Source organism: Schistocerca gregaria, chromosome 2 (assembly GCF_023897955.1).
Source record: "Schistocerca gregaria isolate iqSchGreg1 chromosome 2, iqSchGreg1.2, whole genome shotgun sequence".
In the NCBI taxonomy this organism is placed as follows: Eukaryota; Metazoa; Arthropoda; class Insecta; order Orthoptera; family Acrididae; genus Schistocerca; species Schistocerca gregaria.
Genome location: NC_064921.1, coordinates 630,747,035 through 630,772,763, shown reverse-complemented (window position 1 = coordinate 630,772,763; position 25,729 = coordinate 630,747,035). Strand labels below are relative to the sequence as shown.

General features: G+C 43.5%; 1 protein-coding gene and 1 pseudogene across 1 annotated transcript in view; one reads left to right on the top strand and one right to left on the bottom strand.

Annotated features, from left to right (window-relative positions):
* Positions 1 to 25,729, bottom strand: part of LOC126335904 (ATP-binding cassette sub-family C member 4-like) — a 227,009-nt gene that overhangs the window by 29,156 nt on the left and 172,124 nt on the right. Inside the window, exons 19-22 of the mRNA XM_049999377.1 lie at positions 18,657 to 18,780; positions 7,740 to 7,913; positions 2,586 to 2,713; positions 2,258 to 2,503 (exon numbers count right to left, since the gene is read on the bottom strand). Of these exons, the coding sequence (XP_049855334.1) occupies positions 2,258 to 2,503; positions 2,586 to 2,713; positions 7,740 to 7,913; positions 18,657 to 18,780 (672 nt within the window). The remainder of the gene's footprint in view (positions 1 to 2,257; positions 2,504 to 2,585; positions 2,714 to 7,739; positions 7,914 to 18,656; positions 18,781 to 25,729) is intronic.
* On the top strand, positions 18,125 to 18,242 carry LOC126337368 (5S ribosomal RNA; annotated as a pseudogene).

Genomic DNA, 25,729 nt, shown 5'->3' with positions numbered 1-25,729 from the left:
GGCCACATACCGCTGTTGTAACACAAGTGGCTCTACAGAGTGTCAATAAGTTGCCTTGGCCTGCTCAATCACCAGATCTACCTCCAGATCAGCATATTAGGGCCTCATCGGACGACAACTCCAGCGTCATCCACAACCAGCATTAACCGTCCCGCCGGCCGCTGTGGCTCATCGGTTCTAGGAACTTCAGTCCGGAACCGCGCTACTGCTACGGTCGCTGGTTCAAATCCTGCCTCGGCCATGGATGTGTGAGATGTCCTTAGGTTACTTAGATTTAAGTAGTTCTAAGTCCAGGGGACTGATGATCTCATATTTTAAGTCCCATAGTGCTCAGAGCCATTTCAATCATTAACCGTCCCTGCATTGCCCGCCCAAGTGCAACAGGCTTGGAACGCTATCCTACAAATTGACATCGGTACCTCTACAACACAATGCATTCACGTTTGCATGTTTGCATTCAACATTTTGGCGGCTACACCGGTTATTAAAGGACCAGCATTTCACATTTGCAATGGCTTATTTCACCAGTACATTAACCTGCGATTTTGCTGCGTTAATCACTTAAATATTTTACCTAGATAAATACAGTCGCAAAATTTCATTACTCTACATTTTTTTTTTTTTTTTGGCGTTGCGTTTTTTTTTCGTGAGTGTGTTTCACACGATGCGGTGATGCGTATCAGTTCTTCGCATGACACAGAGGTAAAGATAACAGTTGGCGTTGTTTGTATCTAAAATTGTAATACAGACCTCGTGCCACTACTTTCTACGCTTAAAGCGACATAAACCATACACCGTCGTACTTTAAGGCTTTAGTTGCGTAGGAACACAGTAAGAGCATTCTATCATATCCAGAAGAGTTGTGTTGATGCCAGCAACGACGAGTGTGGAGACAAAGAACCTGTAAGGTCACCGTTCGAAAGATGTTTTGAAGTAATAATGTTTGCTTAAAAATTAAGAACAGGAACAAATGTGAGTAAGAACGTAAGAATAAGAACTTACGGCGATTTGTAAAGTCTACCATCAGCACAGGTAATTCGTTAATTTTAACAGTGTTAAGTCTGCAAGAAGTAGCAGGAGGCCTAATGGAAGGTTGTGCGCCATCTTGCTAGACGAGGATACGACACGGAGAGCACGAAGGCGCCACCAGTTACAGTGCCAGCATGAAGTTCGAAATGGATGAACGTATTGGAAAGGAGGTGAGTTTGGTGTCGTAGGTAGCAGAAAAGGCTGGACTAGAAAGTTCTGTGCAGGCAACAGACTAAAAGCTAAGGAAAGTGTAAATGCATGGGTGGATATGAAATGCTTTCTTCGAGACGTGTTTTTAGCCAAAGTCCAGTCACCTTAGGAATACCATAGCTGCGGTTGCGTTATCTCTCTTATTTTCACCTAAGTCAACCATAGCTTGATGCTGAGTCATTGTGAACACAAGGTAATGTTACGACACCGGTAAGCTCTACAAGTAAATGTAAATGCCGCTAGCATCCTCTGACAGGTGTGATTGTAGTTTCAGCGTGTTTCAAAGGAAGTGTTTATGTCGTGCAGTTAAACTCCAGCTTCAGTCAGCATTTCTAGTTATTCGACAGTAACAGTTCGGCCACGAATCTTAAATACTCGAACTGAACCATAACTTTTTACGATACCTTGCTGATTCATTGGGATTCGTCTCTGTCTTTATTGAATATCATGATTTATCTACTTAATGCTATATAAGGAGTTGTGTTTTATATTGTGATTCGTCATAAGTCATAGAATCATACAACTTGTCTTTGATTTTCAACTTCATTTGTATTCAATTTATCTCTCTTTTATGATTGCACATTTTAATAATTGTTATTTCTGAAGGCTCCTGTAAGAAGACAGATACTATTATTTAAGTATTCCTATGAAAAGGCTGTTAACATCATTTAAGTAGCACTGCTGAAGTGTCAAATTACAAATCTACAAATTCCGAATTTCAGCTGCAGTCTGTCACCGAATTATTTCACTCAACATGACATTCACCTCTTGCAATACTTTTTTGGACATGAAAACGTCCAAAGGTGCCCCGCTGTTCGGAATTCACCATCAAACTAACGTTCCTCCTGCAAGTCTATCTAAAACGCTGAGCTAAGCAGTCAACCGTCTTCTATAGGACTACTCCTATCAGAGGCCTGTCACATTTTAAACAACAATATGATTGCTAGTCACTTTGACATCTGCTTTTATAGCATTTCCTATTCCCACAGAAGACGAATATGATGCTGTACGAGCTCACCTCTTCAAGAGCTTCCCAGAGTTTTACATCCTCAAACTCTGAGAACGGGTCGAGGTTATACCGGAGGCTCTCCGAGAAGAGCACCGGCTCCTGGGGGATGATGGAAATGTGCTTCCGAAGGTCATGTAGTCCCAGGCCGCTTGTGTCGATGTCATCAATAACGATGGTGCCCTCTGTTGGAGCAAGACGGAACAGCGCGGAAATGATAGAAGATTTTCCAGCGCCAGTTCGCCCCACAATGCCAACCTGAAACAGATTCACAAAACATCACAGAAGGCAGAAATTACATAAAAACTACCTTCCTACTGAATGTTAATATTATGACTACCTTGTGTGTAGCTTCAACAGTAAAATTAAGATCCTTCAGTACGGGAGGATCTGGTTCATTATATTTGAGATATAGCTTCTGAAAGACAATTTTCCCTCTCTGCGGCCATTCAGCAGGTGGAATAGCATCTGGAAAAAAGGTTTTGCTTTTTTTAATAAGCATCAACAACAATTAGTCAAACTTACATAACAGCTGAGTAAAAATGATGGGTCAAATATTTTTATACGTTTGGCTTGATGTGACAGACTGTTGAGTTACACATTCCACAAGTTTTCACTTATCCCGTATGTTAAAAAGGATGTTATAATATACTAAGTAGGTGCTCCATAATTTTGCTTGCACTACAAGATATAATAGGCGAATGTTAGATTATTGTAGTGACTAAGGAGAATATCTATTCTCTTATACGTTGTGTGATCACTACGAAAGTTCAATACAATTTTCATTTCTGTTGCATGAATTTTGCGAGACACCAGATTTGCTCAACGATATTTGTCTATTTGTTCAAGAGGAGTTTAACCCAGATCTGAAACATAAATGATGGGTATTGAGCTAACAAACACATTTTTCAGTCATAGAAATGTTAAATACGATTCTACTCCGTGATGAATGCTGATTGGAACTTTTGATATATTTTCACCAGCTAAATTCTGTAGACAAGGCTGATAAAAAAAATAATGAATTCAACTGATAACAGGAAGTTATAGGCATGCATTCAATGTGCCGTGGAAATAGTGTTGTGGTCGGAAAATGACTGAACATTCATTTATCTCTTTGTTTGTTTTCCATTATAGCCTATTATCTCATATTCTACAATAGTGTTTACTACTTGTACAGAATTATATTGCTGCAATCACTTTTGTATAAGTAATACTGATGATAAAATTAAAACCGGAAAAATTATTGCTTTTGCTAAGGTCAGTGTTGTCACCGTCACCCCGCTTTTACGGAGTCTTTGGATGTGCTGGCGAGTGGTGAAGGGGAAGCAGTTAACTGACATTATGTCCTTCAAAGTCTTTTAGGGCCTTCCAGGTTCACCCATGGCAAAGGATGTCCTTAACACCTGCGGGTCGATGCCGAGTCAGCTGTTGTCACGTTAGCGTACGGAGGGCCAGGCCAAAGGGTAGGGTCTGCCTCCTCCTGCATAGGCACCGTTGTTTGTTTCTTTCACCCCCATTCGTTGGAAGTAGGCCTACGTGCCATGCGGACAAATGGTGGGAATAGTCGAATGAAAACAGTCGGTTCACTCATTCGTTGGAAAACAATCGATTCATTCGGCTGTAGTTTCACGAATCAGTCCGATTACTGTTCATTCTATTCCGAGTGAAGCTGGAGCCGCCGAATGAAAACAGTCGATACAGTTCAACCAGTCTGTTGTTCTTCTGTCGTTCGAGCCATGTATTAGTCCTTTCAGCTGAAGCCAGTCTTTAGGGTTTTAGCTATCTAAGCTCCCCATTCATTCTTCTGAGAGAAACTAGTTTTTCCCCGCGGGTACGCGAAGACATCTCAGAGAATATACTAATGTTAAAATAAACATTACATTTATTCATCTAATTATGTACTGCAGAGACTAATTCTTTTTTCTTCATTTAACATTGATTAATACATTGCTGTGGATAAAGTGGTTCCAGACGCAGTTAAGACACAACTAATCAAACTAATGTGTCGTTGCGGCTACAGAGTCGAGTATAAATGTTTCCTTACGTGTACCTGAAGAGGACAAGAATACGGCCAAGTTCCAGTGTCTGTTTGCTTTCCGTTTTCCTGAGATACTGTGCCTGGTGTCCTGTAGTTAATCGAAAACCACTCAGACTGCGCATCCGCCCCGTGCTCTCCACGTCAGCGCCTCCTGCCGCGGGGCTGCACAGCGCCGGCGCAGGGGCCAGGATGCCGCCTCGCTTCTGGCGGAGCCGGTGAAACCACTCACAGCCAAGAGAGTGAGCGAAAACACCCAGATAACACAAGTAATCCTCAGGAACGTACATTAAGCGAAACCGCTCAAACCCTGATGGTAAAAAATGTAAATGTCGTCTGACTAGGGCCCCCCGTCGAGTAGGCCATTCGCCGGGTGGAAGTCTTTCGATTTGACGCCACTTCGGCGACTTGCGCGTCGATGGGGATGAAATGATGATGATTAGGACAACACATCACCCAGTCCCAGAGCGGAGAAAATCTCGGACCCAGCAGGGAATCAAACCCGGGCCCTTAGGATTGACGTTGTATCGCGCTGACCACTTTTTTTTTCGTTATGGTTCGTTGCATTTGCTCCTAGCGGACGTCACATGACATTCGTTGAAGTTCGTTGTTGATCCTTTTACTCAGTTTTTTTATTACAGGGAGCAGCCAGCTCTCTGACCGAACACGCTGAGCTACCGTGCCGGCACCACTCAGCTACCGGGGGCAGACAACCCTGGTGGTGAGTGAAAACATAAATGTAGTTTTTGTGACCACGGTTTTTTCATTCGACTGAAAAGAACAAATGAACGAAAAAACAATCGGCTGACCAATCGATTGTTTTAAACCCAGTCGGTTGTCCCATCAATTGCGTAACCGTGACGAAACAAAAGTGGGTCTGCTCCCTTGAGAGGTTCGGGTGTCGCAAGCAGAACTTTTCTTTGACCAACGGAGGAGTCTTACTGCCAAACAAGTTTGTCTTACTTGAAGAAATACAGCAACCAGGAACGTGTTTCTCTAGCTTTACTAGCTCACAAAGCGGCATTGCCCCAGTTTTCATCTTGCCAATTTTCTATTAGAAACGAAAACAAAAAATGAACTGCGTTTGTAGTGAAATATCGAAAAAAAATCATTTTCCTAAATTCCTGAAAACGCATTTGAAATTACAAGACAGTCGCACTAAGACATATACATAATGTACAAATTGAAGTACAGTAACCAGATTAAGACACATGAACCCGCACAGCTTCATTGAGCTGGGAGCAGCTGCTTCACGTGTCAACAACGCGATTCTGTAAACGTATCTATGGCAACGCCTCTTGATAGCTCTACACCTATAGACGGCTACCGTTTTCGCCTACCGCCGCTTCGCAGTTGAAAAGCTGTCAAAAACGCTGTCAGGTGCCAGGGATTTCCTTAAGTTGGCTCAACTGCAGGAGTGTCTTAGTAGTAAAGAACAAATGCAATAAAACTGCATGCACGATACGACGATTTTCCCTCGTCTCGGTATTTATGACGTCATATCCCTTGGGCTACAAGTCGTACAACGATCTATTTGTGGAGGTACATTTAGTGGCATATGTCGATATTGACTCCCTAAATATGTGAAGAACAGAGTTAGTATAAAAGAAGTACGCGGTATTAATTTAAATGTCTAGCACAATGCGGTAGTTTCTAAAGCGTCTCACAGTTTATGACGCCATATCGCCTGAACTATGATAAGTAGGTGGTTCTTACCCCCACACCGATTGTTGCCTGACAGTAAGGGATGCGTGTACCCAGTTCGGTTGAAATTTGTGCTGTTGGAGCAGTAATTACAGCCCTGTCATAAACAAGTTGCGGAAGTATTCGCTACAAATGGTAAACCTAGAGTTCAGTTCCGAGAATACATTAGCCAACAATGAGGAGGCCGGTTGACACTTCGAACAGTAGGTAAGCGGATTAGATCTTTCTATAAGGCTTTACTTTTTCATATAAAAACCATCTCATTAGTCCTTTATCACAAAGTAGAATCCTCTGCCATCTGTATAATACTGAAGTTGCAGGCTTGGGACAGTCCGTATATTCCATCTCCTTTATGATGAATAAAGTTGCAACATATCAGGTCTAGATTGTACATGTATATCTACATCTGCATCTACACTCTGCAAACAACTGGTATTGCATATCAGAGGATACTTTCCATTCTATCAGTTGTGACGGCTTCTTCCCGTTGTATTCACGTACGGAGCACTAATTAATATTTATAGTTAAAATTTTCGTAAATATAACCTACGAAGGTTTTAATCGTGAAGTATTATGCAGAGGTGGATATCTCCTGCATCTCCTTCGAATCTGTCGATGTTGTAGAAGAATCGTGGAAGTAATAGATTATATCCATATTATCACATCCTTTCACGAGATGTATTTTCTGAGCCTCATAAAGAATGTTTCAGCTGGTTGATTACCAACAGTACAATGCTACATTCGTAACACTGCGAAATCCACAACTGTCCAGCTACAATGTTTATGACAAACTGCTGGAGACAGCATCTGCCGTAAAAATCTAGACGTAACTATCCACAGCGACCTTAAGTGGAATGACCACATAAAACACATAGTGGGAAAAGCAGACACCAGACTTAGATTCATCGGAAGAATCTTTAGGAAATGTAACTTATCCACGAAAGAACTTTATAAGGCGCTTGTTCGTCCGATTCTTGAGTATTGTTTATCTATCTGGGATCCCTATCAGGTAGGATTCATAGAGGAGATAGAGAAGATCCAAAGAAGAGCACCGCGTTTCGTCACGGGATTGTATAGCTGGCGAGAGAGCATTACGGAGATGCTAAACAAACTCTACTGGTAGACGTTAAAAGAGAGACGGTGGGCATCACGGAGAGATTTGCTATTGAAATTTCGAGACAGTACTTTTCAGGAAGAGTCGGACAACGTATTACTTGTCCCCCACATACATCTTGCGTGGTGACCATGAGGAGAAAATTCGAGAAATTAGAACCAATTGAGAGGCTTACATACAATCATTCTTCCCACACACTATTCGCGAGTAGAACAGAGTTGGAGGGTCAGATAGTGGTATGAAAGTACCCTCCGCCACACACCACTATGTGGCTTGCGGGGTATGATGTTGATGTAAATGAAGATTTCAGGATAGTTAGTGTAGTGATGTTAAGTTCACTTTGATGATCTGGCCTCCAGATTCTCTGAACTTCAGCCCTAAGCAACGGATCTGTAACACCTCCGAATAGCAGGCTACGGCTATTTCTAATGTACTTGTACGGGCTCGTCAGGTGTCATCTACCAGTTATCAGGCACGAAGAAGTAACACAAGCCGTTCAGGCCATCAAAGGCACTATGAAACCAGCATATCTTATGGGTTCGTAAAAAGAGTGGAACAAAATAGAGAGATAGGCTGTCTGTTTTTTTCTACAAGTAATGCGATTCCTGGGGAAGTTCACATACTCGGAACTATTTGCTCACCTGTATTTGATTCAAGCGCGCCTTCTGCTGGGATCTTGGTGTACTCAATAACTCTCTCTACTGACGTCATCTGACTGACGGCTTCCGTCGTCTGGACTATCCCGATCTGAAGCATACCGGTGAGGATCAGCGACTGCGAAATGGCAAGTCCCACTCCAGAGCTTCCAAACTCTCCTGAAAAAGCAGAATTTCTTCAATAACAATAATTGTTACAGTGATTTAATTTGCAGCGAGTTATATTTCCAGCTACCTTTCAAGCTGGAAAATCCTGTGAAACAGCACAATGTCCAACTTTCTTTTCAGATATTCCACAATACGTTCCCCAGGGAAGGAAGGATATTTGTTAGCGTCGCGTCGACAACGAGGGACTACAAGCCCTGATTAAGGAAGTATGGGAAGAAAATCGGCAGTGCCCTTTAAAAGGAACCCTTTCAGCTTTTGCGTTAAGCGCTTTGGCTTACGGAAAACCTAAATCTGAATGGCCGGAAGGGGATTTGAACCGTCGTCCTCCAGTGAACTAACTACCTGCGCTACGTTGCTTGATAATATGTCCGCCGATGTAAAAAATTATCACTACGTAAAAGGTAGGTTGTCGGCAGTCTCAGAAACGAATGCGAAGAAGAAGCTTGCAGCGTCGTACGTGATGCGCAACAACAATATCCGGTTGCCACATAACCTGCGCACATGCTTATTTTAATCCTATTTATTCTTTGTTTTACGATTTTAGTTGATTGTTCGATTAATTATTTATGCCAAATGGAAAACACGTACAGAGCTACTTTGCTGGTGCAAATTACTATTTCAGTTATTATTACAGCCTGTTCCTTGGTTGTCAGACGGGGTGGCCGAGCCGTTCCAGGCGCTATAATCTGGAACCGCACGACCGCTACGGTCGCAGGTTCGAATCCTGCCTCGGGCATGAATGTGTGTGATGTCCTTAGGTTAGTTAGGTTTAAGGAGTTCGAAGTTCTAGGGTACTGATGACCTCAGAAGTTAAGTCGCGTAGTGCTCAGAGCCATTTAAACAATTTTTTTGTTCCTTGGTTGTTGGTTCTAATTGGTGTTACAGATTTGAAGAACGAGAATTTTCAATTAGCAGTACTGAGAGAGAGAGAGAGAGAGAGAGAGAGAGAGAGAGAGAGAGAAAGAGAGAGAGAGTGGTGACGAGAAACAGGTACGTTGAATTGCCGCAAAAAAGTAATCTCCATGAAATACCCGTAAAGCCGGTGCTTATACACATGCTTGATACAATTGCACTTGTATAGCCATAGAGTATGGAAAGTTTTTATGTTTTTTTTTTTTTTTCTCAAGCTCATGCTGCTGTATATGTAGTCTGCCTGCAAACACATCTGTCCTTGTTAGGTTACCGAGGCCAGGTGGTAACAAATGAACCACGTCTCCTGCCCGTTCAGCCTTTGGTTAGCGGATATCCGAGTACCTGCAGAACCAACGGAATGAATTATACGCCTTGGAGGCACCACTGAGACACACATGTACTGTTACCCGCACTTAGCGGTGCACCCCCTGGTGCATGTCGGCTATGTGGGAGAGAAGAGGAAATATTCAACAAAGATCGTAACACAACGTTTTTAAAGTGAAATGTGACAATGATTAGGAATCATTTTAAAGTGACAAAATTAGTAAGTAATAAAATTTTAGTTTAACTGTAGACCTCAAACCATTTACTGTTCATTTTTGGATTTTTGTGTTCCTGTTAGAGGAGAGAACAGGGAAGGAGACCAGTAGAATACTTAATAACTAGGTAAATTTAGGTATTTTTCTGTTTTATTAATAGAGAAAAAGGTGTAAATTCATTGCAAATGTAGTCTATTGTTACAGAGAACGATTGCTACGTCTTCAGTACAAATTTTATAATCACATCAGCAGTGCGTGCAGCGAATGGGACCTTCTCCTTCCAGCCGCCATGGCTGTCCGTTGCTCCTTTTTTTATTCAAAAAATCTAACTACGTTGGCATTATAAAGAAGTAATAAACAGGCTGGCGAAGTGGCCTCGTCCTCTAGCGCCCTCGTCGGAGACGGACCTTGAACTCAGGTTTCCTTCTTTCTTTTTTTCCTTGCTCCACTTTCGTTGGTCTGCTTTGAAGGTGTAGCGCGTTTGGGCAGCCGGGACTAAGTGACGGGCAGCCTGATCACACGGAACATAAAGTTCAATAACACCGTAGTTCGAGTGAGTTTGCGTACGGTAATGCAGTAGTGAACGGAATCGATAGTAAATACGGTGTGTTCCAACGCATGTGCCTTCTCCCAAGAATATGAGAACTCGACGTAATGTAACATACGCGTCGTGTATAGGCGAGAGATGTCCACCACCCATAGCACAGTGATGATTGCATCGGTAACCAAGTGAAGCACACTGCGGGGTTATTTCAAGCCTCCCTCTCGTCAGAATTCATTCCTGTCTCACCGTTCTCGTTATCATTAGCCCGTTAAAAGGTTGCGTCCAATGATATTACCTCGTTGCTTGTATCTCACCCTGATGGGACTGTTATTTGAAATGTTGTTCACCTTCGATAACGTTATTCATCCTTTTTTCGAGCATCGCTGCAATATTAATCAATTGATGGTGTAACATCTGCATAGTGGTAGGGACACATTCATTACTTATACAGGGTGTATATCCTAAGAGTCGTCAGGCGCATTTTCTCTGGTGTTGCTGCAAGTATTTGCAATTTCGATCTTGCAACTTGTTTCTGGAGTCAGCCCGAACAAATACAGCTCATCGCGTCTTTTATACGACGCTCAGTGTCGACAGAAATCGTCGGTTTGTTTCCCTTTCCAAACAAAATAATTTTTTAACAGGAATTTTACGTTCTCATTCTATAGAGCGATCCCAGGTTAATCCAGTGAGGTATACGCTTTGTCAGTGTGTATTGACAGGGACAGTACAACAGCCAGAGCAGCCGGCGCCCCAGTAGCGGCAGCTCCGCCCAGGCCTGTGCCGACTGCAGCAGCGCTGCTCAGTCGCTCCTCGCTGCTGGAGTACTGGCTATTCCTTGTGTTTTAATGTTCCAGATGAAACATGTTAATGGAATCAATATCTCAATAGTTTAATCTGGAACCACTGCTACGAATTAGCACGTAAAATCATTTTATTGCTAACGGAAAACAAACCGGCGCTTTCTGTCGACACTGGGAGTCGTATAAAAGACGTGATGAGCTGTATTTGTTTGGGCTGACTCCAGAAACAAGTTGCAAGATCGAAATTGCAAATATTTGCAGCAACACCAGAGAAAATGCGTCTGACGGCTTCGAGAGAGACACACGGTGAAAGGTATGTGCTAAGGTCTGATAAGGGTAGCCGGCCTCGGTGGTCTCGTGGTTCTAGGCGCGCAGTCCGGAACCGTGCGACTGCTACGGTCGCAGGTTCGAATCCTGCCTCGGGCATGGATGTGTGTGATGTCCTTAGGTTAGTTAGGTTTAAGTAGTTCTAAGTTCTAGGGGACTAATGACCACAGCAGTTGAGTCCCATAGTGCTCAGAGCCATTTAACTCTGATAAGGGTAGCTCCAGGAAGTAGTCGGTAGTTGCCAACCGCAAGGTGGAACGAGTATAATATCTTTGAGTAGAAGGATCTTTGATGGTTAAGAGAGTTGGGCGTGCACTGTAAAGAAACCGAGGAGTCGCAGGTAGGTGCCCACACAGGAAGCAGACGTGTGCAGACAGCTTTAAGGGGGAAGTCGCAGCTAGGTGCCCAGAGGAAGCAGACGTGTCGTGACAGCGTTAAGGTAGGTCGCTGCCCCTGACCAAACTTTAGATATATAATCATTTCAAATTGGTTTTTGTTAGCTAATGTTCAGAGTTAGGATCTGTATGTCCAAGGTTTGACGCAGTAAGCGCTTTGTAAAATTTTTTGTAAGAGTGATTCGTGCTTGAAAAATGTTTGAAATGGTAGGTTTTGTGTATATATTTTAACAATATATATATATATATTGGGATCAACATTGTGTTTAAATCTAACAGCCTGAATCATAACCCACATCCTTTCCTTGTATTGAAGATGAAAATGAATAGTAAAGTAAAGTTACCCACCAATGAAAGAACCAAGTAAACATCAGGGCCAAAAGTTAATTTTCCAGTGCCATCTTAATGCCATTGCACAAACGGCATTATTCTCTTAAACGTGATTGCTCAGTCAAATACATGTTGCATTTCTGGCAAAATGGAGGAGTGCAAGAAAAAAGTTCACAGACGCAGTCAGATGAAGGTTTGCTGAATAATTAATTTAGAACTACACTCTTGGAAATGGAAAAAAGAACACATTGACACCGGTGTGTCAGACCCACCATACTTGCTCCGGACACTGCGAGAGGGCTGTACAAGCAATGATCACACGCACGGCACAGCGGACACACCAGGAACCGCGGTGTTGGCCGTCGAATGGCGCTAGCTGCGCAGCATTTGTGCACCGCCGCCGTCAGTGTCAGCCAGTTTGCCGTGGCATACGGAGCTTCATCGTAGTCTTTAACACTGGTAGCATGCCGCGACAGCGTGGACGTGAACCGTATGTGCAGTTGACGGACTTTGAGCGAGGGCGTATAGTGGGCATGCGGGCGGCCAGGTGGACGTACCGCCGAATTGCTCAACACGTGGGGCGTGAGGTCTCCACAGTACATCGCTGTTGTCGCCAGTGGTCGGCGGAAGGTGCACGTGCCCGTCGACCTGGGACCGGACCGCAGCGACGCACGGATGCACGCCAAGACCGTAGGATCCTACGCAGTGCCGTAGGGGACCGCACCGCCACTTCCCAGCAAATTAGGGACACTGTTGCTCCTGGGGTATCGGCGAGGACCATTCGCAACCGTCTCCATGAAGCTGGGCTACGGTCCCGCACACCGTTAGGCCGTCTTCCGCTCACGCCCCAACATCGTGCAGCCAGCTCCAGTGGTGTCGCGACAGGCGTGAATGAAGGGACGAATGGGACGTGTCGTCTTCAGCGATGAGAGTCGCTTCTGCCTTAGTGCCAATGATGGTCGTATGCGTGTTTGGCGCCGTGCAGGTGAGCGCCACAATCAGGACTGCATACGACCGAGGCACACAGGGCCAACACCCGGCATCATGGTGTGGGCAGCGATCTCCTACACTGGTCGTACACCTCTGGTGATCGTCGAGGGGACACTGAATAGTGCACGTTATATCCAAACCGTCATCGAACCCATCGTTCTACCATTCCTAGACCGGCAAGGGAACTTGCTGTTCCAACAGGACAATGCACGTCCGCATGTATCCCGTGCCACCTAACGTGCTCTAGAAGGTGAAGCAAGATCTCCGGATCTGTCCCCCATTGAGCATGTTTGGGACTGGATGAAGCGTCGTCTCACGCGGTCTGCACGTCCAGCACGAACGCTGGTCCAACTGAGGCGCCAGGTAGAAATGGCATGGCAAGCCGTTCCACAGGACTACATCCAGCATCTCTACGATCGTCTCCATGGGAGAATAGCAGCCTGCATTACTGCGAAAGGTGGATATACACTGTACTAGTGCCGACATTGTGCATGCTCTGTTGCCTGTGTCTATGTGCCTGTGGTTCTGTCAGTGTGATCATGTGATGTATCTGACCCCAGGAATGTGTCAATAAAGTTTCCCCTTCCTGGGACAATGAATTCACAGTGTTCTTATTTCAATTTCCAGGAGTGTATCTTATTAATGACACTTTCAGTGGGATAACCCGTAAAACCACTTACAGTGCATAGCGGGGGGATATTTATTACCGATATTATCGATTGTGTCCTACTCTGATCGTATATTGAGCAAGGGGAGAGAGAAGATCTGCCTACTCCTGCCCGCCCTCTACCTTCTTATCCTCTGAATCCTACATGAGAAACCCAACTGAAGAAGCACAGTGGTCTCATAGTCTTCTACGAAAAAAGGAAACTCTCTAAATTTTCTCGACCGTGTTTGAAGAGCGTTAAGCCTTTTTCTCGTTTATCTTCTGTTACACTTTCCTATGGGTTATGCTAACTCCTTACGATTCCAGCTGCGCACCTCTGAATTTTTCCCACTTCTATCGTTATTCCTACTTGAGAGAATTCCAGCAGAGGACTGCCTTTCGAGGTGCACTGTTATTCCCAAGAACTCCATTCGCCTTCCCTAATATAGATTTTAGATGACTTGGCTCCTTATTGTTACCCCTACATACTTATACGATGTGACGTGCGTATCATGTTCACCAACAAACTTTTTCTTCACTGCTACCGTTTGCTTGTGAGTTTGCATTATTTACTTATTTCACTATCACGATTTCGCCTACAGAGCAAGTTTTAGACGCAAGACGAAAACTGAAAACAATAAAACACATCAATAACAAACTGCAAGGCATAATGTGAAACCACTCGATAAACACAGTTTAACGAACTTGACTCACAAAGTCAGTAAATAGAGATGTGTGAATGAGAAGTTATAACTCGTTTTCTTTACCGTTTTTCCATCCCCCTTACCTCGTATTAGCGTTAAGTAAACTGTCAGCAGTACAAAAAACTCTCTATTCAGCCGAAACCTTTAAGAACATAAGCAAATAATGAACAATTTTCATCAAAAGAAGAAAGGTTTACAGATTGTTTTAAAAACAATAAAAGAATGAACTTTGTTGGCATTTATATAAAACATTAAAATGTTTATTTTCTTTGTTGCTTAACGCCTCAAAGACACTAGGCTAAAGTGATCAGTGTTGATTTGGAAGGGTCGTTGCAATTCCTGCAGTGTTTGGTGCAGGACGAGAAAAGCAGTGATGTCAGCACACAAAAGAAGGTGAACTGGTGGAGCTGTTTTCGGCATACCAACAATGCACAGGAAATTAAGAATAGGAGAGGTGAGGGGAGCCTTTGGGCGGACCTGCAATGGGGCATAAGCTATGGGTATTGGTACTGGTAATAGTGACAAAGGTTGGGCGATTACATAGGAAGGATCCAGAAAGGTGGACATAGTTAACTGTAAGTGCATAAGTCTGGAGTTTGGAAGGTACACTAGAATGCCATACATGGTCATAGGTTTTCTCTGGGTAGAGGGAGATAAAAATGCCGGATATCTGTGTGGAGATGGTGAAATAGGAGTAGAGTAAGAGAGAGGAGTTGGTCATCAGAGGAGAAGTTGGGTGGAAGCCACACTTATTGACACGAAGTAGGTGGTGTTGGTTCAAGTGTTGGTGATTGTGTCAAGAGCTAATGGATTCAGTGACCTTGATAAACAGTGAGGTGAGCCTCGTGGGGTGGTAAGGAGACGTATCAGTAGCGTTTTGTGCCGTTTGGGTAAAAGTAGTACTTTGCAAGTTTTCCATAGTTCAGGATAGTAACCCGTGGAGGGCGTAATGTTACGAGGGTGGGGAGAAAGAAGAGAGGGCACCTTTTAGGCGTCGATTAATACTGTAGTCATGGCTGGGGGAAGTGTGTGTTTATAGTGACGTGCTTCTTTTGTCTGTGGTGTGATAGATCAAAAAACACCTCTGAGCACTATGGGACTTAACTTCTGAGGCATCAGTCTCCTAGAACTTAGAACTACTTAAACCTAACTAACCTAAGGACATCAGACACATCCATGTCCGAGGCAGGATTCGAACCTGCGATCAAAGCGGTCGCGCGGTTCCAGACTGTAGCGCCTAGAATCGCTCGTCCAACCCGGCCGGCGTGATAGATCAATTTAATTCTGTTTATAATATGTTGTCCAAATAGTGAAAGCTGGGAGCCAGAGGTGCGGAAGTAGTATCTGTGCATTCACTTATTCCAAGGAATATAGATAAATTTGAATTAGGTGCGTCAGGAATGGATAAGATGTCGGACAGATAGGATGCAAAGTGGTCAACTTTGCTCAGGTTGTCCGGTAGTGGATGTTTGTTGTGGAGGAGCAGATAGAAAGAGACAGGATTACTGGCAGCAATTCTATGGAACGCTTCCTATACTTGGCAATGTCAATGGGCACTGTAGCATTGGGTTTGATATGCACCAGTCTCGGCAGGGTCCTGATACATTTATGTATCTGCCAACGATACTTGACAGTATCCTGCCACGAGCCCAAAGGAAGGAGCAGTATAATCGATGGGATTCTTGGAGGAGGAGTATGGCTTACGGGAAAAGGGAGCTGATGAAGATATATGGACTTGGTAGGAATGTGGACCGATATATAGTCTGTGCTGTAGGAAAAGCATGGGGTGGGGGATTTCACCAGGCTTCTGGATGATGAGTATGTGGCTTCCAAACTATGTAGCGATTACTGTACTGGTATGTATCCAGTTTGTGGTGGAGATTGGGACGAGGTGCTTTGGAATGAGGTAATATGCCATGAAGAACACGTAAGTCACTTCCAGCTGGAACAAGGGCTTCTACTGTGAGGTGTCCAAGGAGACTGGGAGACGCTAAGTCGACATCTGGAGTGGTGCTACTTTCAGGGTGGGTATGCTGTAGAATGAGGACAATGTTACTTTCAAGGAAATGTGTAAACGTGTGCCACTGCTGGAGTTCTGCAGGGGATCTGCTGGGGATATTAAGATCACTGGCTCTAACATAGGTGGAAAATATGCAATCGGTGTGAGCGAGGAGGTCATAGGGGATGATGCGATTAGGTTGTATGAAGATGATGGCACAGGTAATGGTTAAGGTTATGAAGCAAAAGGTAAGGTGTTCAGTGCAAGTATTGTGTCAGGGTTGTGGCGAACAGTGATGTTGTTGTGGTGGCCAATTGAATCGCGACCTCTAGATTATCTGTATGGTGGAGGAGATACAGAGAGCTCCAGATGGAATGTGTTGGGGCAAGGCATGTATTAATATGGGATTATTAGTTGGAAGGAAGCTGATTTTCCGGTGCCAGATGCTGTGTTGAAGTCACATCATGGCGAAAGAACAGGGAGTGCGGCTATGCAGGTGAGTAGCGGAGAGGGTTTAAAAGAGGAGGTCAAGACAGGTGAATAGGAAGTGCACTTGCTATTGGGAGTAAGTGGCTTGGGAATACAAATCGGGCTGTAAGGAAAATTTGTTGGAAGGAGTGCAGTCTTTGGAAGGGATGGATATTTTGGAACACAATCATGGGAAGTCTCACGATTTCGTCCCCTGATCTAGGCTCAACTGCAGGAGTTTCCTAGTCCACCACGATGCTGTGAGTGTTTTGTTGTTAGTGGTAGCGGACACTTAGAGGTCAAACTGATTGTCTGGAGAAAGTTGAGTACTTCATAGGACGACACAGCCCTCCCATTCGCCTCTAAAATGGCAGCGAACGCTTCCGTTTCAGTCTACTCGGCGTACCTTCGAGCTATAATCTATCAAGGTCGTCAGATCGTCGAGACCATGGGAGACATGGCGGAGGAGACCTTCAGTATTTTGCTACAGCGCGGCGGGCGAATACCCGTTACGACGACTCGTCGAAAAGTGATACCGCGCACGCGGGCTAAGCATCAAAACACCCTTCCAGACATACTGACTTATTGAACAGTGACACAGGCCGCAATGTCCCGTTGTACTGAACTGTGCCTAGAATACGGGACTAGTTTCACCTCTAATGCACAGGTGGATGCACGTACCGTACACAAGAGTGTTGAGAAAGCGCTTTCTTCGAACGTCACGGCTAGCTGTGGGGCATAGTGGGAATTAGTACTTGTATACATGGTTTGGTTTAGCGAATAAGCCCACTTCCATTTAGATGGGTTCGCCAATAAGCAAAATTGACGTGTTGGGGGCACTGAGAATCCGCATTTCGCTATCGAGAAGTCTCTTGACCCTAAATAGGTGACTGTGTGGTGTGCAATGTCCAGTCACAGAATAATCGGTGCGATATTCCTTGATGGCACGGTGACTACCGAACGGTACGTGAAGGTTTTGGAAGATGATTTCATGCTCATTATCCAAAGTGACCCTGATTTTGACAAAAAGCGGTTTATGCAAGATGGAGCTCGACCTCATCGAAGCAGGTGAGAGTTTGATGTCATGGACGAGCACTTCGAGAACCGCATTCTGGCTCTGGGGTACCTAGAAGTTCTCATTTGGCCACCGTATTCTCCGGATTTGAACATATGCAACTCCTTTTTGTGGGCCTATATTAAAGACAAGGTGTACAGCAATAACCCCAAAATCATTCCTGAGCTAAAAACAGCCATTCAGGAGTTCATCAACCATATTCATGTTCCGACACTTCAGAGGTTCATGCGGAATATCACTATTCTTCTGCGCCACATCGTCGCCAATGATGGCAGGCATATCGCATATGTCATAACCTAAATTCTAATACGTGTAGTGACGTTTGTATGTTGAATAAGGTGCGTGCGTGCCATTGTTTTAAACTAATTTCCGTATTTTTTCAAATAGTTCAATAATTGTCAACCAGTATATTGACTCTAAGTGATAGGATAGTTATATATAGTCGGTAATATCTATCGTTTTTAGTTCGGTCTGCCAACGGCCTTGCCGTAGTGGTAACACCGGTTCCCGTCAGATCGCCGAAGTTAAGCGCTATCGGGCTGGGCTAGCACTTGGATGGGTGACCATCCGGTCTGCCGAGCACTGTACGCAAGCGGGGTGCACTCGGCCTTTGTGAGGCAAACTGAGGAGCTACTGTGTAGAGAACTAGCGGCTCCGGTCTCGGAAACTGACATACGGTCGCGAAAGCGGCGTGCTGACCACATGCCCCTCCATATCCGCATCCAGCGACGCCTGTGGGCTGAGGATGACACGGCGTCCGGTCGATACCGTTGGCCCCTCATGCCATGTTTGGAGGAGTTTAGTTCGGTCTGTTGATGGACACAGAGTAACACACACCAAAGGCTCATGTAAAACCGTGACTCCTCTCCACACAGGATTTCTGCAAGTGACTGTTACCCAAAGCAAAGACGATCCCCTTAAGAACAAGGATATAAACAGTACAAGTGTGCACAAGAGGCACTGAACCGAGTCTCACAGAGCACAGAAGTGCTTCATTGATCTCACCTGCCGAGAGTGCGAAGAAACCATACGTCACTACGGCGACGAAAACGCTGCTGAGGAAGTCCAGCCATATGCCAAGTGCGGCTCCGTTCGCTCTGTGCAGGAACCAGGCTGATGTATGCCTATCCTAAAAATGGGCAAAAGATAAAAACTCTAAACAAAAATTTCAGTAATGTTTATTCAAGGTAGCTAATTGTCAGAAAAGCATGGAAACAAATATATTTATTAAGTCAACAACATTAATGAACAGTACAGTCCTTATACGGTACAATGACTATAACTGCAAATTTAGTCTTTAATAATGACAAAACGTTTTAAGTTATTGTTATGCTTTACTGCTTATCCGATGTCCAAAGCGATCTGGATTTAGCCTGTTTTCAAGAACTACATCGTTCTCCATGGTGATTGTTGGTTTGCTCTTCAGACTGAGGACTAATTTGATGCATCTCCTCAAGTTACTTTATCCTACGCAAGCCTCTCCGTCTCTGGATAACTGCTTCAACCCAAATACATTTAAACCTGCTTCCTGACTCCTTTGTTGATCCCCTTCTGCTATTTTTACTCCCCTCCACACTTCCCTCCAGTACTAAACTGACAATTTGTTGATGTATGCGAATGTCTACTAAGTTAACAAATGTCTCCTCTTCAGAAACATTTTCCTTTCCGTTGTTCTTCAACATTTTATATCCTGTCTGTATTGAATATTGAACCGGGGACCTAGGAACGACGGAGAGGCTTCGTTCCGCCGTAGCCCTCAGTGGTTCACAACTCAGCAACAGGCTACATCAGTCCACCCACCCCACTGCCATCCCACACCGCTCCCAGGCTTATGTTATTGTGCGGTTCGGCCCCCAGTGGACCGCCCCCCCCCCCTTTCCCCCCGGGAACGTGTCATACCAGACGGGTGTAGCCGCAAATGTTTTCGTGGTAGAGATTAATTATGGTGTACGCGTACGTGGACTGTGTTTGCGCAGCAGTCGCCGACACAGTGTAACTGAGGCGTAATAAGGGGAACGAGCCCGCATTCGTCGCCTTAAAAACATCCACAGGCTGTCTGGCACAGAGAACCTCGACTCTAACCCTTAACCCGCGGGGCGGACTCGTGCCGGCGACCGGCATGCCCTGCCTTCCACCTTCAGCAGCGCATTAGACCGCGCGGGTAGACGCGGGGGGGGGACTCTTTTATATCCTCTGTACTTCGATTATTATTTCACTGCCCAGCTAACGAAACCCATCTACTGCTTTTGGTGTCTCATTTCCTAAATTAATTCCCTTGCTTGTTCAATGTACACACTGCACAGCGTGAGGGATAGGAGGAGGAGGATCTTGGTGTTTAACGTCACGTCGACAACGAGATCATTAGAGACGGAGCGCAAGCTCGAGTGAGGGAAGGATGAGGAAGGAAATCGGCCGTGCCCTTTCAAAGGAACCATCCCGGCCTTTGCCTGAAGCGATTTAGGGAAATCGCGGAAAACCTAAATCACGATGGCCGGAGACGGGATTGAACCGTCGTCCTCCCGAATGCGAGTCCAGTGTGCTAACCACTGCGCCACCTCGCTCGGTCATGAGGGATAGCCTACAACTCTGTCTCAGTCCGTTTTTAGCCACTGCTTCCCTTTTATGTTCTTCGACTCGCATAACAGCGATCTGGTTTTTGTACATCTTGTAAATAATCTTTCACTCCCTATATTTTACCCTTGCTAAATTCATAAATTAAAATTTCGCTGTATAACAGCTAAAATGTTTAGTTGATAATTACGGAAATAAAAGATTAGAGTTTCATGAAAATATCATAGAAAATGGTGTTTAGTGAACAAACAGATTAGCGACGAGGTTCCGGCTCGATTCTGGGAGGCACATGCAAAGTTTCCTGTCGGCAAAGATTAAAACGGTGTCCATTCACAAAAAGATACCGCCTACTTGTTACCACCGATTTCGTCCAGATAAATCGTATATGCAGGGCTTGACCTGAAATGAAAGTGTTTAATGTGGGAACTCCAGATGACCCAGCGCTTAGAAGAAACAGCACCTTTGGCGAGCGGGCGAGACATGAGCCAGCTATGGAAGTGTAATTTACGCGTAGCGGTCGGAGTACGGAGCTGTAATCCGACAAGCGTGGAATGGAGTCCCTGTGAGGAACATTTTTTATTTTCAATTTTTACCCACTTACTTACACTACAAGTAAACCAGAGGTAATGTTTAATATCTTGTATTTATTAACATTTTTGTAAAAGACATAAAAAGGGAAGACAAAAGAAAATTTGAGGTTGAAAATGAATTTCCAGGAAGGGATTGTAAGGCGTATGCGAAAACGTCATATATAAAATTACAGTAGAGCAACACTTATCCTAACTAATTGCGGACATGTGCGTTCGGAAAACCGCTTTATTTGGATAATTTAACTGTATACTCTCGTCTATCAATTTAGCAATAAAAACTGTTGATTAAAGGAAAGTTATTTACTTTGAACTAAGAGTTCAAAACATCACATGAAAATTTGTTATTAGATTGCATGAAAAAGCGCAACAAAGCAAACTAAAGCTGTATTACACAAGAACAACCTAACAACGAAGTATAAACAGCTGAGTGCATGATGGATTAGAAATTGCACCCTTTACAATTCCAGTAAATAAATAATCTTGGCGCACTGAACTGAGCAAAAGGAACCGAGAACGTCTAATCCTTGTAGTATTTTACTAAGGTATCAACCTCATTACAATTCAGAGACGATTTGGAAGAAACACTACTAAATATAGGTTTCATTGGTACAACTTAATGTTAAATTCACATGCATAATGATGCATATCATCCGTTTTGAACCTTTTAGAGTGCATGGCTATTGTTTCCATATTATAGAGAAAATGTAATTCAAGTAATGATATACATTGAAGGTCAATTGTCTGTATTGCTGAAATGTTCAGCGGAATCCAAATTAAGAAAGTAAATATAAATTCATACTAGCCTATGTCACAGTACAATTATTGAAAAAATAAAACTGCACGTAATGCACCTTACTTTATTTTAGCTGTTGTCTGTATTCTGTTTATAGAGGCTTTTAGCTTCTTTCGTTTTGGAGAGTTGGCAACACTGGTTCGGTTAGGCGGTCCTTCGGTTGACCAACGTTCTGATGATCGACACTCTGCTGTACTTACATTATTTTGCAGTTGATGATCTGCATTTGATGAGGTGATAATCATTGCAAAAAAAAGGTGAGCAGTAAATTTTCCAGCATCTTGCACATGCTACAGCCGCTGCATTTTTACAGTTACATGCTTGTTTTAAATTTTCTATAGAAAAACGACCTTTTATGAATATAAGTCATAACAGGTTCGTTCTTATCGAACAGTGTAGCAGTAAACCAAGCGCAACGCATCATTTCACCATATATTGGCAAGGATAACTGGTGGTGTGCAATGGGCTGTATTTTGATGCTGTCTTCTCGAGATTCGATTTCTTTTTCTCTCTCTATTACGTAAGAGCGGTTTTGAAGCTTTCGTTTTCATACCTTTTTCACAAATATTAATAAATACACTATATTGAGAACTATTTCAGTTTTTTGTATGTGAGTAGCGTAAAAAATGAAAATTAAAAAAAGATGTTTCCGCTTGGGGACTCGAGCCTACGAACCTCCGCTTACAGGTCTGTACTCATTCCTCTAGCCTAAGTGCTATCTGCGAACAACGCTGACGTAGATGACTCATGCCTCGCCCGACCCGCGGCAAAAATGTAATTTCTTTTCTAAACGGTTAGCTTCAGTTCCCACCTCTGTCACTTTCCTTCCTGGTCAAACAGTGTACATATCATAAACGTAGACAACATCGGTAATGATGAGTAGACACTCCCCCTTTCAGTGTCGTGAGGTCATCTGAGAAGCGCTCAGAATAAATAAACAACGACACCTAACATCAAGCTGCAACGAACTACTTGCAGTAACATAAACTCAAAATCTTTTGTGTTTTCTCGAAGCTGTTGCAATGAAAGAATTTAACGAATACTTTGAATGTCTTCCTGAATACCGATGTCGTTTGTTACGAGATTAATAAAATATCAATAGGCGACCAGTCACCAGAAGTGCTCTTGCAGGACTCAGATCCAAGCATGTTATTCAAAGGAAATAAAAATATATTATTAAAAAAAATTCTCTGTTCTATAAATAATATAGCAAACAGTAGCAAAATTCTGGGATAACTAGACTAGGAAATTATGAGTGCTCATCAAACAATTTAACAAAAAATGTGATACAAAATAAATTAAATGTTTTTTTCTTAACTGTTAACAAGTACCACGTGTGGTTATAATTAAACTGATGCACGCTATATAACGTATATCGAAGTTAGCTGAAAAATCCTACGTATATTATTAATCAGCACACTCCCGCAGAAAGCTGAAAAAAAGTTCCATTTTTGCCACCAGGTGAAAACATGGGGCAGCAAGCAGTCGAAGCTCTGACACCGAACCTGTCTTTCCCTTTTCCCTGGTCAGCAGTTCAAAAGATTTGCGGCCAAATTTTCACTGGTATCCCCAGAAGATACAGAATGTGCACCAAATGAGGCCACAAGATAGACTACAACGCCGTGATTTTTCCCTTCGGATTTCTTTCTTTTTTTTGTGCACGTTCGGGGTTGGATGACATGTGGCTATGTCGTCAGGATCATCTACTGCACTCATCTTATTTTATTATATGTTGTAATTTAACAAGCGCCTTCATTCTAGGTCCGTTTTTTCTTCTAGGTGATACTGTTAGGTGTACAGTGACATCTACATGCCAATAAGGACCTCCTTGTGCAGAATGCAGCTTCGTCCACGCCACTCGTTTTTTTACACAGGATGTGGCGACACCAAATGTCACTCACTGGGTGAAAGATTTGCTTCGAGAAACCTTCGGCAACGGCTGCATCCTCTCTAGGCAATTTCAAGGCGTGCAACCTTCCAAGTCCCCCGATCTAAAGCCCTGTGACTTCTGGTTGTGGGGCTATCTAAAAGGCTGCGTCTATCAGGGATGTATTCAGACTCTTATGGACCTGAAGGATAGCATATTACGACATATCGCTTTGATTACACCGGATATGCTACCAGCAACAGTCAACCATGGCGTGTTGAAAATACAGCATATTGGTGAGTCGGGAGACTATATTCAGTGCACATTATAACCGGTGATCATACCTAACAAATGAGCCAGAACCATCGTTATCATGTATTTGATCGCTCCTTCCATTTTTCTGCCTCCACACCGCATTCGGCCTACTTATAAATCAATACTTTCAGTTGGTGGCACTAAGTGGAACTACTATATTTTCAGCATGCACGGATAAATGAACATACTTTTGGTGTTTAAGTTTCCTATGATCTCTACAGCTCACACTGTAGCACTTGGAACACTGTCACTTTAATTATAACCACCTGATATGTAATGGAGAAGGTCATAACCGAAACTGAAAAACAAATTTATTCATTTTATTTATTTACACGTCAAGTTCCGTAGGACCAAATTGAGAAGCAAATCTCCACGGTCATAGATCGCGTCAGTACATAACCTAAAAATAATAACAGATAAAAATGTTTATGAACCCGAAAAAAGTCAAGCCATAGGTTTAAGTAAACGCTATCAACAGTACAACAAGAATCAGCTTGATTTTTCAAGGAACTCCTCGACAGAATAGGAGTGACTCATGAGGAAACTATTCAGTTTCGATTTGAAAGCGCGAGGATTACATTTTTTTTAATTCTAGTGGTAGGTTATTGAAAATGGATGCAGCAGTATGCTGCACACCTTTCCGCACAAGAGTTGAGGAAATCCGATCCAAATGCACGTTTGATTTCTGCCGAGTATTGGGAATAAGCTAATACTGTTAACAAGAAATGACGGCAAGAACTACACGCAGCAAGCCGCTACACGGGTAGCAGGGGTTGTGTGGCGTGGACTGGGAGGTTTTTTAGTTTAGATGGCCTCGGGCAAGTACAGAAAGAGCAACAGCCTCAAAGGGTGCGGGGCAAAGTCAGGACATGCGGAGACCAAGCAGCAATCGCTATTGTAATTTTAAGCTGTCGAAGCTGCATTGGTAAAGTACCGGAACTTCAAGCGCTGATAGAAAGCACCGAAGCTGAAATCGTTACAGGTACAGAAAGCTGGCTGAAGCCAGAGAGAAATTCTGCCGAACTTTTTACAAAGGCACAGACGGTGTTTAGAAAGGATAGATTGCACGCAAACGGTGGTGGCGTGTTTGTCGCTGTTAGTAGTAGTTTATCCTGTAGTGAAATGGAAGTGAATAGTACCTGTGAAATATTATGGGTGGAGGTTACACTCAACAACCGAGATAGGTTAATAATTGACTCCTTTTACCGACATCCCGACTCAGCAGCATTAGTGGCAGAACAATTGAGAGAAAATTTGGAATACATTTCACATAATCTTCCTCAGCATATTACAAGCATAGATGGAGATTTCAATTTAACAGATATAGACAGATAGGACGGGTAGTAGGGACAGAGCATCGAGTGATATAATACTGAGTGTACTATCCGAAAATCACCTCGAGCAATTAAACCGACTCGTGGAGATAACATCTTGGACCTACTGATAACAAACAGATCCGAACGTTTCGACTATGTAAATGCAGAACAGGAAATCAGTGATCATAAGGCCGTTGCAGCATCCCTGGATATGGAAGTTAATAGGAATATAAAAAAAGGGAGGAAGGTTTATCTATTTAGCAAGAGTAATAGAAGGCAGATTTCAGACTACCTAACAGATGAAAACGAAAATTTCTGTTCCGACACTGACAATGTTGAGTGTTTATGGAAAAAGTTCAAGGCAATTGTAAAATGCGTTTTAGGCAGGTACGTACCGAGTAAAACTGTGAGGGACGGGAAAAACCCACCGTGGTTCAACAACAAAGTTAGGAAACTATTGCGAAAGCAAAGAGAGCTTCACTCCAAGTTTAAACGCAGCCAAAACCTCTTAGACAAACAGAAGCTAAACGATGTCAAAGTTAGCGTAAGGAGGGCTACGCGTGAAGCGTTCAGTGAATTCGAAAGTAAAATTCTATGTACCGACTTGACAGAAAAACCTAGGAAGT